Genomic DNA, 18,380 nt, shown 5'->3' on the forward strand with positions numbered 1-18,380 from the left:
AATGTCCCTAATGGAGCTGGGGGGGGGGCTGGGGGTCTTGGGGGGGGTTTTGGGGGTCCCCGTTTCACCTTTCCCCCCCCCCCCCTTCCCCCCCCAGGTTTTGGGGACCCCGACGCGGGAGCAGATCCGGGAGATGAACCCCAACTACCCGGAGTTCAAGTTCCCGCGGATCAAGGCACATCCCTGGGCCAAGGTGGGGGTTCGAGGCGGGGGGGGGTGGGTTTGGGGCATCGTCCCCCCCTCCCTTGACGCGGGGAGGTGGCGGGGGGGGGTTTTGTCCCGCAGGTGTTCGGGGCGCGGACGCCCCCCGAGACGGTGGCGCCGCGGGGGCAGCTGCTGGGGGTTTGGGGGGGTCTGGGATGGGATTTGGGGGGGTCTGGAGAGGGTTTAGGGGGCATTTAGGGGGCTTGGCGGGGTCTGGAGGGGGTTGGGGGGGGTCCACCCCCGCTGCCCAGCGGCCGCGACCTGCCCCCCCTCTTCAACTTCAGCCCCGCCGGTGGGGGGGGGGGGGTCTGGCATGGGATTTAGGGGGCTGGAAGGGGATTTAGGGGGGGATTTAGGGGGCTTGGGGGGGCATTTAGGGGGCTGGGCTGGGATTTGGGGGGTTTGGGGGGGCATTTAGGGGTCTGGAAGGCATTTGGGGGGGGGGTTGGAGGCCCTGGGGGGGGGGGGGTGTATGAGGGGGAGGGTCTGTGGGCATAGGGGGGGTCTGTCTCCCCCCCCCCCATCCAAGGGGCGCAGCCAAGTCCCACCGGGGGAGGGTCCCGGCCCCATCGCCAGCCCCTCCTGAGGGGCCCCCCCGCGCGCCCCCCCCAACAACCCCCCCACACCTGGGGGGGGGGGCGGGCAGACACCCCCCACCCCCCCCAGGACTCCACGACCGGCCCAGGGCGGGGGGGAGGGGGGAAGGGGGTGCCCGAACCTCATTTTAAGGCTGGTTTTAACGCCCCCCCCCCCCCCCGGGTGTCTGGGGGGGGGGGGCTTTTTATCTCCCCCCCCACCTTGTAAATACCCCCCCCTTTTATCAATCTTTGTAAATAGACTAAACCCGGGGAGGGTGGTATTTTTTGTTATCGCCCCCCCCCCCAATGTCGGGGGGGGGTGCAGGGGCCCCCCCCAAAACCGCAGTGACACCCCCGCCCCCCGTGTCCCCCCCCTGCAGGGTCCCGGCTCTGTACAGCCCCCGCCACAATAAATTATTGGCATGAAAACGGGGGGGGGCTGCTGTGGTTAATGGGGGGGGTTGTGTGTGTTTTTGGGAGGGGGGGGCCACCGGTGTGATTTGGGGGTGTCTGACCCCCCCCCAGGGGGGTGTTGGGTGGCAGTTTGGGGGGGGAGGGGGGCGGGTTTTGGGGTGAATTTTTGGGGGTGTTTCCCCCCCCCCCGGGGCTGGATATTCGGGGTAACCGCCCCCCCCCCCCCCCGTAGCTTGGGGGGGGGGGCTGATTTTTGGGGGTGACCCCCCCCGGGCTTAATTTTTGGGGCGGTTTTCCCCCGATTTGGGTTTGCCCCCCCCCCCCCCCCCCCCCAAATCCCATCCAAACCCCAGCAGCGACCTTGGGGGGGGTCAAACTTTATTTCCCACGGGGGGGGGGAGGGGTGATGTCCGTGTGTCGTGTGTGTGTCCCCCCCCCCCCCCCTCAGGCGAAGGCATCGGCGCGGAGCGTCAGTGCCCCCCCCCCCGCCCCCCTCCAGCGCCGCCCGGCAAAGGGCCAACGGCTCCGGCACCGTCACGGTGTCACCAGGGCCACCAGCGACGCCACCGGGGCCACCAGGGCCGACACTGGGGCCACCAGGGCCACCGGTCAGCGCGGGGACACCATCCCCGGCCCCCCCACCACGTCCCGCGGTGACACCAGTGACACCAGTAAGAGCGGTAATGCCGGTACCGCCGGTGCCAGAAGGGACGCGGGTGACACTGGCGCCAGCAGAGACTCCGGTGATGGCAGGAACGGCAGGAGCAGCGGTGACGGTGGTGACACCAGTGACACCAGTACCAGCAATGACACCAGTAACGCGGGTACCAGTGGTGACACCTGGGACACCAGTAACGCCAGCACCAGCAGGGACACCAGGGACACCGGTAACACCGGTGCCGGCGGTGACACCAGGGACACCGGTACCAGCCGCAACACCAGTAACGCGGGTACCAGTAGTGACACCAGTGACACCGGTAACGCCACTGACACCAGGGACTCCAGTGCCACCGGTAACACCGGTACCAGCAGGGACACCGGTAATGCCAGCGAGACCAGTAATACCAGTGACACCAGGGGCTCCGGTGACACCAGTAACACCAATGACACCGGTGGTGACACCAGGGCCACCAGTACCAGCAATGACACCAGTAACTGGAGCAACACCAGGGACACTGGTGACACCAGTAACGCCAGTGACACCGGCGGCACCGGTGCCGGCGTTGACACCAGGGCCAGCAGTACCAGCAATGACACCAGTAACGCAGGTACCAGCGGTGACACTGGTAACGCCACTGACACCAGTGACACCAGTAACACCAGCACCAGTAGGGACAGCAGGGACTCCAGTGCCACCGGTAACACCGGTGCCGGCGGTGACACCAGGGCCAGCAGTACCAGCCACAACACCGGTAACGCAGGTACCAGTAGTGACACCGGTAACGCCACTGACACCAGTAACACCGGCGGCACCGGTGCCGGCAGTGACACCAGGGCCAGCAGTACCAGCAATGACACCAGTAACCGGAGTGACACCAGGGACCCCAGTGCCAGCAGCGCCCCCGGGGACCCCGGTGCCACCAGCGTCGTGGTGCTGCCACGCGGCCGCTGCGCCCCCCTGCTCCCCCTCCGTCGCCCGTCCTCGCCGGGCGGCCGCCCTCTGCCCGCGGTGGCCGCCTGGTTGTCCCCACCGCGGCCCCCCCCCGCCCCAACGGTGGCGGTGGCGTTGCCGGTGCCGGCTCGGGGCCCCCCCGTCCCCGAAGGTTTGGGCGCGGTGGCCGCAGGCCGAGGGGGCCGGCGAGGCGGGGGCGGCGGCGGGGGCGGGGGGGCGGGCGTGCAGGCGGCGGTGCTGGCGGAGGTTGGAGGACTGGGCGAAGCGCTTGCGGCAGACGGGGCACTGGTAGGGCCGCTCCCCGCTGTGGGTGAACTGGTGCCGCAGGAGGTTGGCGCCGGAGGCGAAGGTTTTGCCGCAGACGCTGCACTGGAAGGGCCTCTCCCCCGTGTGCGTCCGCAGGTGGTTGCGGACGTGCACCAGCTTCTTGAACCCCCGCCCGCAGGTGGGGCAGCGGTGACGCCGCTCGGGGCACCGGGGACCGGCCGCCGCGCTGCCATCGCCGCCGGTGCCGCCCCGGTTGGTCAGTGGCGGCGGGGTCCCGCTCTTGCCGGCGTGGGTGCGGCGGTGGTAGAGGAACTTGGTCATGTTGAGGAAGGTTTTGCCGCAGGCGCAGCGGTGCCGCGGCTCGGCCGGGTGGCTCTTGCGGTGGGCGGCCAACGCCGGTTGGGTGACGAAGCCGCGGCCGCAGGTGACGCAGAGGTAGAGGGTCTCGCCGCGGTGCTGCCGGCGGTGCCGGTCCAACGCTGCCGCTTTCTTAAAGGTTTTGGGGCAAAGGGGGCAGGGGTGGGTGCCCCCCTCGTGCGTCCGGCGGTGGGCGCGTAACCGGCTGGCGCTGCCGAAGCCGCGCCGGCACTCGGGGCAGGGAAACGCGGCGGCGGTGTGAACCTCCCGCTTGTGGCGTCGCAGCTCTTCGGCCGAGCCGTAGCCGCGCTCGCACTCCCCGCAGCGAAATTCCGGGGGCGACTCTGACTCCGACGGCGGGGCCGACTCCGGCGGGGAGCGCGGCGGGGTGGGGGGGTCGGGTTCGGCGTCCGGCTTTTCCTTCTCGGTGGCGGCGAAATGGTCGCCCTGGTGTTCCAGCAGCTCCTCGGGGGTGGGGAAGAGGCGGCCGCACTCGGAGCACTCGTAAGGCTGGGGGGGGGGCGGGGGGTGGAATTTTGGGGGTAAAAATGGTGGGTTCGGCCGTGCTGGAGGCAAAGGGCCCGGGAAGGGAAAAGCGCCTGGCACTCGCCGCACTGGTACCGTACCGGTGGCCCCGTCCCCCCCCAGCGCCGGTGCTGGGTTTGGTGGGCGAGGAGCTGGGCGGGGGAGGGGAGGAGGCGGCCGCAGTCCGGGCACTGGTACTGGGGGGGCTGCGGGGGGGGCGTTGGGGGGGGGCCGTGGCTGCGCTGGTGCAGCAGAACCTCCCCCAGGCTGTCGTAGAGGCCCCCGCACTCGGAGCACATGTACTGGGGGGGCAGCAGCAGCGAGGGCAGGTCCTGCGCCATCCCTGTGGGGGGGCAGAGGGGGAAGGGGGGTTAGTTGGGGGGCTCTGCCCCACTGGGAGGGGGGGGATGGTGCTGCGGGGCGGAGGAATACGAGGAGGGGGGCTGCCGTGGGGCAGAGGGACGCGGGAGGGGGGGCCCCGCCGTGGGGCAGAGGGACGCGGGAGGGGGGGCCCCGCCGTGGGGCAGAGGGACGCGGGAGAGGGGGGGGGATGGTGCTGTGGGGCAGAGGAATACGAGGGGGGGGGCTGCTGTGGGGTGTAGGGGCGCAGCGGGACCCCCGCCGTGGGGCAGAGGGGGCCGAGATGGGGTGGGAGGACCCTGCTGTGGGGCACAGGGAGCCTGGGGGCCACCCCTATGGGGCTGTGGGGCCCAGTGTAAGGCACAGGTACCCTGCTGGGGGGCTGTGGGGCCCAGTATAAAGTACAGGGGCCCCTCTGTGGGGCAGGAGGACCCCGCTATGGGGCTGAGGGGCCGGGTTTAGGGCTGGAGAATCCCGCCATGGGCAAAGGGAGGTGGTTTAGGGCCGGAGGAGCCTGCTGTGGGGCAGAAGTGGCCCGCTATAGGGCAGAAGGGGCCGGTACAGGACTGAAGGACCCCGCTATGGGGCAGAGAGTCTCGGTATAGGGCTGTGTGACCCCGCTATAGGGCAGGCGGACCCGCTATGGGGCAGAGGGACGTGTTAGAGGCCTGGGGACCCCGCTGTGGGTCACAGGGCCCCGCTACGGGGCAGAAGGAGCCGCTACGGGGCACAGGGCCCCGCTATGGGGCAGAAGGACCCTGCTATAGGGCACAGGGCCCCACTATGGGGCAGAAGGACCCTGCTATGGGGCAGAAGGAGCCGCTATGGGCCCGGCGCAGCCCCGGGACTCACCGCAGCCTCCGCTCAGTTCCACCGCCGTCTCCTCCCGGCGCCCACCCACCTTCCAAGGCGCGCCCTCATTGGCCCGCGCTCAGCCGGCCAATCAGCGTCCGCGGCACTGCCGGGGGGGCGGGGCCATAGCCAGAGAGCCCCGCCCCCTAACCGCCCCGTCCCCTGGGTGGGCGGGGGCGGCCAGGCCACGCCCACTCCGTTTCCCCCGCGCATGCGTGTGGGGGGGCGCGCGCTGGGCGGGCGTGGCCTTGAGGAGGGGGCGCGCCGGCCCCGCCCCCACACGTGGGTCACGTGGCCGGCGGCCGGGCGTCCGCGTGCCGCCGGCGGCGCGTGCGCGGCGGGGCGCTGTTTACCGGCGGGCGGCGGCCAACGCGCGTGCGCCGTGGGCGGGGCCGGGCGGCTGGCGGGGCCAATGAGGTCGCGCGGCGGGAGGGGAGCGGAGCCAATCAGGGGGGCGTGGCCCGGCGGGCGGGCCAATGCGCTTGCGCCTTGAGGGAAGGGGCGGGGCCTGGCGGGGGCGGCGCATGCGCAGAGGCATCGAAGGTGCCAGAAGGACCCGGGCGGCGGCACCGGTAGGAGCTTGGGGGGGGTTTTGGGGCACCGGGAGGGGGGAACTGAGGTAAAAACCCTCCCGGAGGGGCTGGAGAGGGGGGTCGTGGGGCGCAGGGGGCAGCAGGGAGGGGGGGGACTGAGGTAAATCCCCCCCCCGGAGAGGGGTTGTGGGGCGGGGAGGGGATTTGGGGGGCTCTGGGGCGGTTGGGAGTTGGGGGGGGGGGGAGCGGGGGGGAAAAGGGGTGGGGGGGGTTGTGGGGCGGTGGGGGTCGCTGTGGGGCGCCATAGGTGTAGGCCGCGGGGCGCCGTGGGTCACTGGGGTGCTGTGGGTCGCGCTGTGGGGCAGCGTGTGGGTCGCCCCGGGGGGGAAGTGACGTCACGGCGTCGCCCTCCGTGACACCCCCCCCCCCCCCATCTCTTCCAGGCCCGGACGCTCGTCATCTCCCCCCTTTAATTACTACCGCCGGCTTAATTACACCCCCCGCTAATTACCGCCTACGTTAATTTCGCCCCCCCACTTCTCCCTCCCCTATTAATTAACACACCCCCCCCGTTAATTACCCACCCCCCCCAGCCGTGGAGTCCCTCCGCGCCTTCTCCCAGCTCCACTCCCCCCGGGGGGAGGGGGGGGGAAGGGACGCCCCCCCCGCCCCTCCCCCCCCTCCCCCCGCGGGCCGCCCCGCCCCTCCCCCCCCGCCGTGGGAAGAAGAGGACTGCCTGGACTATTATGGGATGTTGCCCCTCCATCGCCTCTTCGAGGTGGTGGGGGCCCAGCTGACCCCCCGCGAGGTGGCCCGACTGGCCGGGCTGCTGGAGGAAGCCCACCCCCACCCCCCCCACCCTTTGGACCCCTCGCTCTGGGGGGGGGGAGGGGACGACGAGGAGGAGGAGGAGGGGCAGGGACAGGGGGGCGTCCCCTCCCCCCGTCTACGGGAGTTCTGGCGGCGGCGGCGGCGGCGCCGGGGGGGTGGGGCGGAAGCGGCGGCGGCGGCGGCGGGGGGGGGTCGCTGGCGGCCGCGGGACGGGCGGGAGCTGCTGCTGGAGCTGGAGCGCCGGGGGCTCTGCGACGAGGGCAACTTCGGGCACCTGCTGCGGCTCCTGCGCGCCGTCGCCCGCCACGACCTGCTGCGCTGCGTCAGCCTCAAGCGCCCGCGCCCCGGTAAGGCCGCCCCCCCCCTCGCCCCCCCCCTTCCCCGGCGGCCGGAACGGGGCAAGAAAGTGATTTCTTGGGGTTTTTGATTTTTTCGTTGTTTTTTTTTTTTGGGGGGGGTGTGTGTGTGCGTTTAGTTTCGCCGGAAAGAGGCAGCTGTGGCGCCCCACAACCCCCGCGGGAACGCTGGGAGACAGGTAGGTGCTGTGGGGCGCGCCGTGGGGCCGGGGAGGTTGGGGGGGGGGGCTGCCGTGGGTCGCCATAAGGTAGGGGGGGTGCCATGGGATGTGCCGTGGGTCGCCATAAGGTGGGGGGGGGTGCCATAGAGTGTGCTGTGGGGTGGGAGGGGTCGCCGTGGGTCGCCATAGGGTAGGGGGGGTGCCATGGGTCGCCATAAAGTAGGGGGGCTGCCATGGGGCGCGCTGTGGGGCGGGGGGGGGGTCGCCGTGGGTTGCCATAAAGTAGGGGGCATGCCATGGGGTGGGAAGGGGAGCTGCTATGGGCCGTCATAAGGTAGGGGGGCTGCCATGGGGTGTGCTGTGGGGCAGGGGGGAGGGCTGCCAGGGGTCACCATAAGATAGGGGGCTGCCATAGGTCGTCATAAGGTAGGGGGGGGCCGCTGTGGGTCGCCATAAGGTAGGGGGGGTGCCATGGGGTGCGCCGTGGGGCGGGGGGGGGTCACCATAAGGTAGGGAGGGTGCCATGGGTCACCATAAAGTAGGGGGCCTGCCATGGGGTGTGCTGTGGGGCAGGGGGGCGGGTCGCCATGGGTCGCCATAAGGTAGGGGGGGTGCCATGGGTCACCATAAAGTAGGGGGTGCCGTGGGGCAGGGGGGAGGGCTGCCATGGGTCACCATAAGATGGGGGGGTGCCATGGGGTGCGCTGTGGGGCAGGGGAGAGGGCTGCCAGGGGTCACCGTAAGGTAGGGGTGGTGCCATGGGGTGTGCCGTGGGGCAGGGGGGAGGGCTGCCATGGGTCACCATGAGATGGGCGGGTGCCATGGGTCGCCATAAAGTAGGGGGGTTGCCATAGGGTGCGCCGTGGGGCAGGGGGGGCTGCCATGGGTCACTGTGGGGGGCTACGGGTTATCAAAAGGGGTTGTATAGTGTGCTGTGGGCCACCATGGGGCGGGGGGGGTGCTTTGAGGCTGCTGTGGGTTGCCGTGGGGCAGGGTAGGGTGCTGTGGGTCGCCGTGGGGCAGGGGGGGCACCATGGGTCACTGTGGGAGATTTTTGGGTCATCAAAAGTGGTTGTGGAGCGTGATGTGGGTTGCTGTGGGGGGGGGGGGGGGCACTATGGGGCACAGTGCGGTGCTCCTGGGGATTTCAGGCAGCCATGGGGGTCGCCATGGGGCAGAGCAGGTCACCACAGGGGATTTTGGGTCCTGGTAGGGGTTGCTGTGGGTGTCCATGGGGCAGGGTGTGGGGCACCGTGGGGCAGCGTAGGTCGCGGTGGGGGATTTTGGGTCGCCATGGGGATCGCTGTGGGGTGCCCTGGGTGGTTGTGGGGCGCACTATGGGTCGCTGTGGGGCAGCGTGGGTTGTTTCGGGGGACTGTGGGGCACCGTGAGTTGTTGTGCATCGCTGTAGGTCACCATGGGGCACACCGTGGGGTGCCATGGGTGGTTGTGGGTCGCCATGGGGCACCGTGGGGTACGCTGTGGGTTGTTGTGGGGCACCATGGGTCACCGTGAGGCATGCTGTGGGGCAGCCATGGGGCACCGTGGGTGGTTGTGGGGCACCGTGGGTTGCCCCGGGGTGCACTGTGGGGCAGGGTGGGTGCTTGTGGGTCACGCCGTGGGTCGCTGAGCGTTTCCCCGTTGCAGGCTCCAGCCCGGGCAAGCGGAAGCGCAGCAGCCGGAGCCGGACGCGGCCCCCCCTCCCCCACAGCGCCCCACCCCCCGCCGACCCCCCCGCTGACCCCCCCGCCAAGGTCACCTGCGGTAGGTGCCCCTCCCCCACCCCCCTTTGGGGCCAGTACGGGACTGGGGGCACTGGGGGCGCTGGGAGCGGCGTCCCGGTACGGGACTGGGGGCACTGGGGGCGCTGGGAGCGGCGTCCCGGTACGGGACTGGGGGAACTGGGAGAGGCGTCCCGGTACGGGACTGGGGGCACTGGGAGCGCTGGGAGAGGCGTCCCAGTACGGGACTGGGGGCACTGGGAGAGGCGTCCCAGTACGGGACTGGGGGCACTGGGAGCGGCGTCCCGGTACGGGACTGGGGGCACTGGGAGCGCTGGGAGAGGCGTCCCAGTACGGGACTGGGGGCACTGGGGGCGCTGGGAGAGGCGTCCCGGTACGGGACTGGGGGCGCTGGGAGAGGCGTCCCGGTACGGGACTGGGGGCACTGGGAGAGGCGTCCCAGTATGGGACTGGGGGAACTGGGAGCAGTGGGAGAGCCAGCCTTAGTCAGGAACTGGGAGAGCTGGGCCGTCAGCCCAGTTCAGGAACTGGCCATACTGGGAGAACTGGGGCTGTTGGCCCAGTACAAGCAACGTAAGGTCTACTGGGGGATCCGGGTCCGTGGTCCCAGCCCCAGTACTGGGGATACTGGGAGAACTGGGACAGCGGGGTCTATATAAGGGCTCCCGGGGGGGTCTGAGCTACTTCTCCCAGTCCTGATACTGGGGATACTGGGAGAACTGGGACAGTGGGGTCTATGTAAGGGCTGCTGGGGGGGTCTGAGCCCCTTATCTCGGCCCCGGTACTGGTGATACTGGGAGAACTGGGACAGCGGGGTCTATACAGGGGCTCCTGGGGGGGTCTGAGCCCCTTATCTCGGCCCCGGTACTGGGGATACTGGGAGAACTGGGACAGTGGGGTCTATATAAGGGCTACTGGGGGGGTCCGAGCTACTTCTCCCAGCCCTGATACCGGGAGAACTGGGACAGCGGGGTCTATACAGGGGCTCCCGGGGGGTGTGGGCCCTGCGTCCCAGCCCCGATACTGGGCATACTGGTGCCACTGGTGCCGCCGACCCACCCCCCCGTTTCCTCTCTGCTCTCCCCCCAGACATCCGGCTGCGGGTGCGGGCCGAGCTGTGCGAGCACGACGCGGTGTTGCGCCGCAGCGTGGCCTCCAGCCGCCCCCGGGGCCCCTGGCGCCAGCTGGACGTTTTCGGCCAAGCCAGCGGAGTCCTCAAATCCCGGGATCTGGGTTCCATCCTCTGCGACATCAAGTTCTCGGAGCTTTCCTACCTGGAGGCCTTTTGGGGGGACTACCTGAGCGGGGCCCTGCTGCGGGCGCTGGAGGGCGTCTTCCTGACGGAGGGGCTGCGGCGCGCCGTGGGGCGGCAGGAGGTGCGGCTGCTCGTCAGCGTCGACCAGGACGACTACGAGGAGGGCAGGAGGCGGCTGCTGGGGGCGGCCGGGGGCCGGGGGGGGGAGGACTGAGGGACAACCCCCCCCCCCAATCGTCTCCCCACACCCCCCCCTTCTAATGGGGGGCCGGGAACGAGGGACCCATCCCCTCCCCCCACCTTGTAATGGGGGGGAGTGAGGGACCCCCCCACATACACCCTTATAACGGGGGGGGGAGTGAGGGACCCCCCCACATACACCCTTATAATGGGGGGGGGAGTGAGGGACCCCCCCACATACCCTTATAACGGGGGGGGGAGTGAGGGACCCCCCCGCACCCTTATAATGGGGGGGAGTGAGGGACCCCCCCACACACCTTTATAATGGGGGGGAGAGTGAGGGACCCCCCCACACCCTTATAACGGGGGGGGGAGTGAGGGACCCCCCACACACACACCCTTATAATGGGGGGGAGTGAGGGACCCCCCCACACCCTTATAATGGGGGGGGGAGTGAGGGACCCCCCCACACACACTCTTATAATGGGGGGGGGAGTGGGGGACCCCCCCACACCCTTATAACGGGGGGGGGGAGTGGGGGACCCCCCACACACACCCTTATAACGGGGGGGGGAGTGAGGGGCTCCCCTATCCCCCCCCACCCTTATAATAGGGGTGGGAGTGAGGGACCCATCCCCTCCCCCCACCTTGTAATGGGGGGGAGTGAGGAGCCCCCCCCATCTCCCCCCCCTACGCACACCCTTATAATAGGGGGGGAGGGGGGAGTGAGGGGCCCCCCCACACCCTTATAATGTGGGGGGAGTGAGGGACCCATCCCCTCCCCCAGTGCCCCCCCACCCTCATAATGGGGGGGGGTGAGGGAACACCCCTCCCCATCCCCCCCCCCCCAGATCCCCTCCCCTCAATCCCACCCACCCCCCCGTTATAATGGGGGGGGGGAGTGAGGGGTTCAGCCCCTCCCCCACCCTTGTACGGGGGGAGGGGCGGGACCCCCCTACGGGGAGGCAAATGAGGGACCCCCCCCCCCCCCGTTATTTTTCTAGGCGAGTCCCCCCCTTTTTTGGGGGGGCGTGTACATATGTAAATGAGCTGTTAATTAAAGTAACGAGCCGACGGGGTTTGCTCTTTTGGGGGGGTGACGTCATTGGGGGCGATGATGTCATACGGGGTGATGATGTCACGGGGCGGGGGGGTGGTGATGTGGGGGAGGGGAAGGGGGGGCCCAAAACGCCTGAAAACGGGAGGGGCTTAAAAAAGGGGAATTGGGGGAAAAACGTAAATGGGGGAAAAATCTCAGGTTTTGGCGATTTCGGTCTCGAGAAATTGCCGGGTTTTGGGGGGGATTTGGGGTAAAATCCAAAAGGGGGAAAATTGGAACCACTTTAAATTCTGCGGGATTTTGGGGGGGGGGGGGGGAAGGGGGGGGGAGAGAGAAATAAAGGGCCCGAGTCGTAGCGAAGGGATTAAAAAACGACTTTTTGTGTAAAAAGGAGTTTTGAAATAGAAATAAGGGGGGGGGGGGGGAGTCTGTGAATAGACACAAATAGATACAAAAAGACACGAAAAGATAAAAATGAGCTACAAAAGTGCTACAAAAATAGATACAAAATGATACAAAAATAATACAAAAATAGACATAAATAGATACAAAAATAGATACAAAAGTGGATACAAAATAGCTGCAAAATCTATAGATACAAAAATGATACAAAAAAGATGCAAAATTGATACAAAAATGGCTACAAACGATGCAAAAAAAGATGCAAAAACAGGCGCAAAAATAGAGACAAAAAGATACAAAAATAGATACAAAATAGACGCAAAAAATACAAAATAGATAAAAAATAGATAAAAATAGATGAGACAAAAATAGAGACAACTAGATATTGCTGTAGATCGCTGTAAATTTGTATAAATTGCTATAAATTTGTATAAATTGGGGGCGGATCTTTACGCGCTTGGGGAATGAAGGGAAAAAATGGGGAGTAAATGGGAATAAATGGGGAATAAAGGGAAAAAATGGGGAAATAATTGGGGAGTAAAGGGAATAAATGGGAATAAATGGGGAATAAAGGGAAGAAATGGGGAGTAAATGGGGAATGAAGGGAATAAATGGGGAAAGAAGGGAATAAATGGGGAATAATGGGAATAAAGGGGGAATAATTGGGGAGTAAAGGGAATAAAGGGGGAATAAAGCGGGAGTAAAGGGAATAAAGAGGGAATACAGGGCATAAATGGGGAATAAGCGGGGAATAAGGTGGATAAAGAGCTGCCAGCCGGGCTGGGGGGGCGTCGGTGGGGCTGAACAGGGGGCTGGAGAGGGGGAAAAATGGAATCTGTCGATGTCCGTAACTGAACTCCAGGCGCTGGGGGAGGGCAATAGTGTAAATGTACCGTCAGAACCGCCATAAAACGTACACGGCCCCGCGCGCGGGGAGGGGACCATCCCCCTCAACACCCAACGGGGGCGTGCGGCCCCCAGACACCCCCCGGGTCCGGTCAGCGGAGGGGGGGCATCACCCGCAGACACCGACACACGCGTCGGCCGCTGTCTGCAAAGGTACCGATAAATAGCCGTAAATACACCGATAAATAGCCGTAAATACACCGATAAATAGCCGTAAATACACCGATAAATAGCCATAAATACACCCATAAATAGCCATAAATACACCGATAAATAGCCATAAATACACCGATAAATGTCCATAAATACACCGATAAATAGCCATAAATACACCGATAAATAGCCATAAATACACCGATAAATGTCCATAAATACACCGATAAATAGCCATAAATACACCCATAAATAGCCATAAATACACCGATAAATAGCCATAAATACACCGATAAATGTCTATAAATACATCGATAAATGTCCATAAATACACCGATAAATGTCCATAAACATATCGATAAATAGCCGTAAATACACCGATAAATGTCCATAAATACACCGATAAATGTCCATAAATACACCGATAAATAGCCATAAACATATCGATAAATGTCCATAAATACACCGATAAATGTCCATAAATACATTGATAAATAGCCGTAAATACACCGATAAATATCCATAAATACACCGATAAATATCCATAAATACACCGATAAATGTCCATAAATACACCGATAAATGCTGACACACGCATCGACCAGTATCTGCAAAGGTACCGATAAATATATCAATAAATATCTATAAATATACCGATAAATATCAATAAATCTATCGATAAATATCTATAAATATACTGATAAATACATCGCTAAGTGTCTACAAATATACCATAAATATATTGATAAGTATCTATAAATATACGGATAAATACCAATAAATATATTGATAAGTATCTCTACATATACTGATAAATATTGATAAATATAGTCAATATCTATAAATATATTGATAAATATATCGATAAGTATCTATAAATATACCAATAAATATATCAATAAGTATCTACAAATATACCGATAAGTATCGATAAATATATCGCTCGGTGTCTATAAATATACCGATAAATGTCGATAAATATATTGATAAACATCTACAAATGTACTGATAAATGTATCGATAAGTATCTGGAAATGCACCGATAAATATATTGATACGTATCGATAAATCCATGGATGAACGTATCGATAACATCGATAAACGTGTGTGTGTGTGAGCGGAGCCGTAACTGCCGACGGCAGAGGTGGCCAGCCCCGACTAGCCCAACCCAGCCCCGACTAGCCCAACCCAGCCTTGACTAGCCCAACCCAGCCCCGACTAGCCCAACCCAGCCTTAACTAGCCCAACCCAGCCTTAACTAGCCCAACCCAGCCCCGACTAGCCCAACCCAGCCTTAACTAGCCCAACCCAGCCCCGACTAGCCCAACCCAGCCCCGACCAGCCCAACCCAGCCCCGACCAGCCCAACCCAGCCCCGACCAGCCCAACCCAGCCCCGACTAGCCCAACCCAGCCTTAACTAGCCCAACCCAGCCCCGACTAGCCCAACCCAGCCTTAACTAGCCCAACCCAGCCCCGACTAGCCCAACCCAGCCTTGACTAGCCCAACCCAGCCCCGACTAGCCCAACCCAGCCTTAACTAGCCCAACCCAGCCTTAACTAGCCCAACCCAGCCCCGACTAGCCCAACCCAGCCTTAACTAGCCCAACCCAGCCCCGACTAGCCCAACCCAGCCCCGACCAGCCCAACCCAGCCCCGACCAGCCCAACCCAGCCCCGACTAGCCCAACCCAGCCTTAACTAGCCCAACCCAGCCCCGACTAGCCCAACCCAGCCCCGACCAGCCCAACCCAGCCCCGACTAGCCCAACCCATCCTTAACTAGCCCAACCCAGCCTTAACTAGCCCAACCCAGCCCCGACTAGCCCAACCCAGCCCTAACTAGCCCAACCCAGCCCCGACTAGCCCAACCCAGCCTTAACTAGCCCAACCCAGCCCCGACTAGCCCAACCCAGCCCTAACTAGCCCAACCCAGCCCCGACTAGCCCAACCCAGCCCCGACTAGCCCAACCCAGCCCTGACCAGCCCAACCCAGCCCCGACTAGCCCAACCCAGCCTTAACTAGCCCAACCCAGCCCCGACTAGCCCAACCCAGCCCCGACTAGCCCAACCCAGCCCTAACTAGCCCAACCCAGACCCGACTAGCCCAACCCAGCCTTAACTAGCCCAACCCAGCCCCAACTAGCCCAACCCAGCCCTAATTAGCCCAACCCAGCCCTGACCAGCCCAACCCAGCCCCGAGCAGCCCCCGGATATATATATATATAGGGGAAGGGGGCGCCCTGTCGGCTGGGGGGGACTCGGCCACACGTCTGTGTAATGGGCGCAAGGGCGGTGCCACCAGGGACCCCCCCTATAGAGAGAGAGACCCCCCCTATAGAGAGATCGAGAGAGAGAGAGAGAGACCCCCCCCTATAGAGAGGGAGACCTATAGAGAGAGACCCCCCCTATAGAGAGAGACCCCCTATAGAGACACTTAGAGAGCAAGAGACACCCCCTATAAGAGACCCCCCTATAGAGAGAGACCCCCTATAGAGAGAGACCTCCCCTATAGAGAGGGAGACCTATAGAGAGAGAGACCCCCTATAGAGAGAGACCCCCCCATAGAGAGACCTATAAAGACACCTTATAGAGAGAGACCCCCCCTATAGAGAGAGAGACCCCCTATAGAGAGACCTAGAGAGCAAGAGAGACGACTCCTATAGAGACCCCCCCTATAGAGAGAGGCAGACCTAGAGAGAGACCTAGAGAGACCCCCTATAGAGAGACACCCCCCTATAGAGAGAGAGAGACCTAGAGACACCCCCCCTACAGAGACACCCCCATAGAAAGACCCTTCTTAGCTATAGGGGGGGCACAAGGGGGTATAAAGGTATATAAGGGGGGTGTAAGAGGGGTACGAGGTTTCTATAGGTACAGATGGGCGTTATAAGGGGGGGTGTAAGGTATATGAAAGGATATAAAGGGCTATATAAGGTGTTTATAAGTGTATAAGGGGGGTATAAGGTGTATATAAGTGTATAAGGGGGGTATAAGGGATATTTAAGTATGTAAAGGGGTGTGTAAGGGGTATGTAAGGTTTCCATAAGGGCTATATAAGGTTTCTGCAAGGGTATAAGGGGTGTGTAAGGTTTCTATAGGCATGGACGGGGGTACGTGAGGTTTCGATGAGAACAAAAGGGAGGTGTAAGGTTTACACAAGTATATAAGTGCTATATAGGGGTATGAGGGGGGTGTAAGCAAGTGTATAGGGCTACGAGGGGGGTATAAGGTTTATGGAGGCATAGAAGGGGGCGTATAAGGTTTCTATAGGAGTATATAAGGTTTCTGTAAATGTATAAGGGGTGGATGAGGTTTCTGTAAGTATATAAGGGGGGAATAAGGTTTACATAGGTATATGAGGGGGGTATAAACGTATATAAGTGGTATATAAACGTATATAAGGAGTATATAAACGTATAAGGGGTATATAAATGTATAAGGGGTATATAAATGTGTATAAGGGGGTTATAAATGTATATAAGGGGTGTATAAATGTATATAAGGGGTATATAAACACATAAGGGGTATATAAATGTACATAAGGGGTATATAAATGCATATAAGGGGGGTATAAATGTATATAAGGGGTATATAAATGCATATAAGGGGTATATAAATGTGTATAAGGGGGTTATAAATGTATATGGGGCTATACAAATGTATATAAGGGGGTATAAATGCATATAAGGGGTATATAAATGCATATAAGGGGTATATAAATGTGTATAAGGGGGTATAAACATATAAGGGGGGTGTATAAATGTATAGAAGGGGTATATAAATGCATGCAGGGGATATAAATGTATATAAGGGGGTTATAAATCTATATAAGGGGGGTATAAATGTATATAAGGGGGGTATAAATGCGTATAGGGGGTATATAAATGTATATGGGGGTATATAAATGTATATAAGGGGGGTATATAAATGTATATAAGGGGGTATAAATGTATATAAGGAGGTTATAAATGTATATAAGGAGGTTATAAATGTATATAAGGAGGTTATAAATGTATATAAGGGGTATATAAATGCATACGGGGGTATATAAATGTCTCTAAGGGGTATGAACGTATACGAGGGGGGTATAAACGTATAAGGGGTGGGTAAAGTTTCTAGAAGCGCCTGCGGGGGGTGACACCCCCCCCCAATCTATAGGGCACGGGGGAGCTATAGGTGCCCAGTGCCTGGAAATGGGGAATATACGGCCCCGAGGGAATAAATTCCCCAAATCCAGAGGGATAAACGGGGGGGGGTGTCATATGGGTCTGGAAATGCCAAAAAAACGCCCCCCCCCCCCCGCCCCCCGCCCCATTTCTGGGCGGAAAAATCCATATTTAAGGTCTAGATTTCCCGAGATCTATAGGGGGCCGCGTGCGCGCGGGCAACAGGTTTTGGGGGCGATTCCCTCAAAAAAGGGGATTTTTTCCCACCCCCCCACCCCGGCCGGGCACAAAACACACTGAAGCACCCCAAAAACCCCACCCCCCCCCCCCGATTTTGGGGGCTGGGGGGGGGAGGGGCATAAAAAATGGAGGGGAAAAAAACCCCCCAAAAAAGCCACCACATTTTTGGGTACAAAAGCCCCAAATCCCTCGTTTTTTTTTTCTTCTGGTCTGGGAAAACGGCCCAAAAACAAGCAACGGGGAAAAAAAAAACCCAACACCCCCCCCCCCCCCCCCCAAAAAAAAAAAGAAAAAAAAAAAACAAACCCCAAAATTTGAATATTTGGGAAAGTTTTGAAAAAAAAAATCAATTTTTACCTTCTGCAAAAACCACCGAAAATGACCCCAAACTGGGGGGGGGGGGTGGGGTGAGTGTTTTTTTCCCCACGGGGGGGGGTGGGGGGGGGTGGGGGTGTGTGTCCCGCGTCCCCTCCCCCACCCCGCGATGCCCCTCCCCCCCCATCCCGCCCCTCCCCCCATTGCCCCCCCCGCCCCTCCCCCACTGCCCCCCCCCTCGTTGGGTCATTCCCCTCCCCCCCCCCCCCCTCCCCCACCCCCCCTTGCCCTCCCGCCCCTCCCCCCCCGGGTCACTGCCCCCGCCCCTCCCCCATCCCCGCGCGCATCCTCCCGTTTCCACGGCAACGGCGGCGCCGGGGGGGGGGGAGGGGCCGCCTCCTCCTCCTCCTCCCCCCCCCCCCGTTTTTATTATTTTTTTAATTTCCCCCCTCCCCCTTTTTTTTTTTCCTTTTTTTAATCCCTTTTTTAATTTTTTCGCATTTCCCCCTTTTTAATTTTTTCCCTATTCCCCTTTTTTTTAATTTTTCATATTCCCCCTTTTTTTTTCCATTTTCCCTATTTCCCCCTTCCCCCCCCCATTTTTTACGTATTCCCCATTTCCCCCCCCTTTTTTTTCCCCCCTCCCCCTTTTTTTATTTTTTCGTACTTCCCCCTTTTGCTTTTATTATTATTATTATTATTTTCCCTCCCCCCCCTTTTTTATTTTATTATTATTTCCACACCCGGCTTTTTTGTAATTATTTCCATACCCCCCCCTTTTTTCTTTTTATTATTCCCCCCCTTTTTTTTATGATTCCCCCCTTTTTTTATTATTCCCCCCGGTTTTTTATTCCCCCCCTTTTTTTTATTGTTTTCCCCCCTTTTTTTATTCCCCCCCTTTTTTATTATTCC

General features: G+C 61.0%; 2 protein-coding genes across 3 annotated transcripts; one reads left to right on the top strand and one right to left on the bottom strand.

The window, feature by feature from the left end:
• Positions 1-1,544: 1,544 nt before the first annotated feature.
• LOC141737271 (uncharacterized) lies at positions 1,545-5,506 on the bottom strand (the record flags this gene model as incomplete). Its single annotated transcript, XM_074571945.1, has 3 exons — positions 5,170-5,506; positions 4,059-4,300; positions 1,545-3,942 (listed from the first exon to the last, which is right to left on the bottom strand). Coding segments are annotated over exons 2-3 (2,638 nt in total), but the record flags the coding sequence as incomplete, so codon positions are not given.
• Positions 5,507-6,142: 636 nt separating this feature from the next.
• LOC141737272 (DNA-binding death effector domain-containing protein 2-like) lies at positions 6,143-11,301 on the top strand. 2 transcript variants are annotated; one of them, XM_074571946.1, is made up of 4 exons: positions 6,143-6,880; positions 7,009-7,068; positions 8,698-8,814; positions 9,882-11,301. In XM_074571946.1, exons 1-4 carry the CDS (start codon positions 6,454-6,456, stop codon positions 10,259-10,261), a joined length of 984 nt encoding a protein of 327 aa, XP_074428047.1. In that variant the 5' UTR covers positions 6,143-6,453; the 3' UTR covers positions 10,262-11,301. The 2 variants fall into 2 exon arrangements, with proteins under 2 accessions (XP_074428047.1, XP_074428048.1); XM_074571947.1 differs by lacking the exon at positions 8,698-8,814 and having other exon boundaries at positions 6,146-6,880.
• Positions 11,302-18,380: the final 7,079 nt, after the last annotated feature.

The sequence above is a fragment of the Larus michahellis genome, unplaced genomic scaffold, assembly GCF_964199755.1.
Source record: "Larus michahellis unplaced genomic scaffold, bLarMic1.1 SCAFFOLD_569, whole genome shotgun sequence".
NCBI classification, from domain to species: Eukaryota; Metazoa; Chordata; class Aves; order Charadriiformes; family Laridae; genus Larus; species Larus michahellis.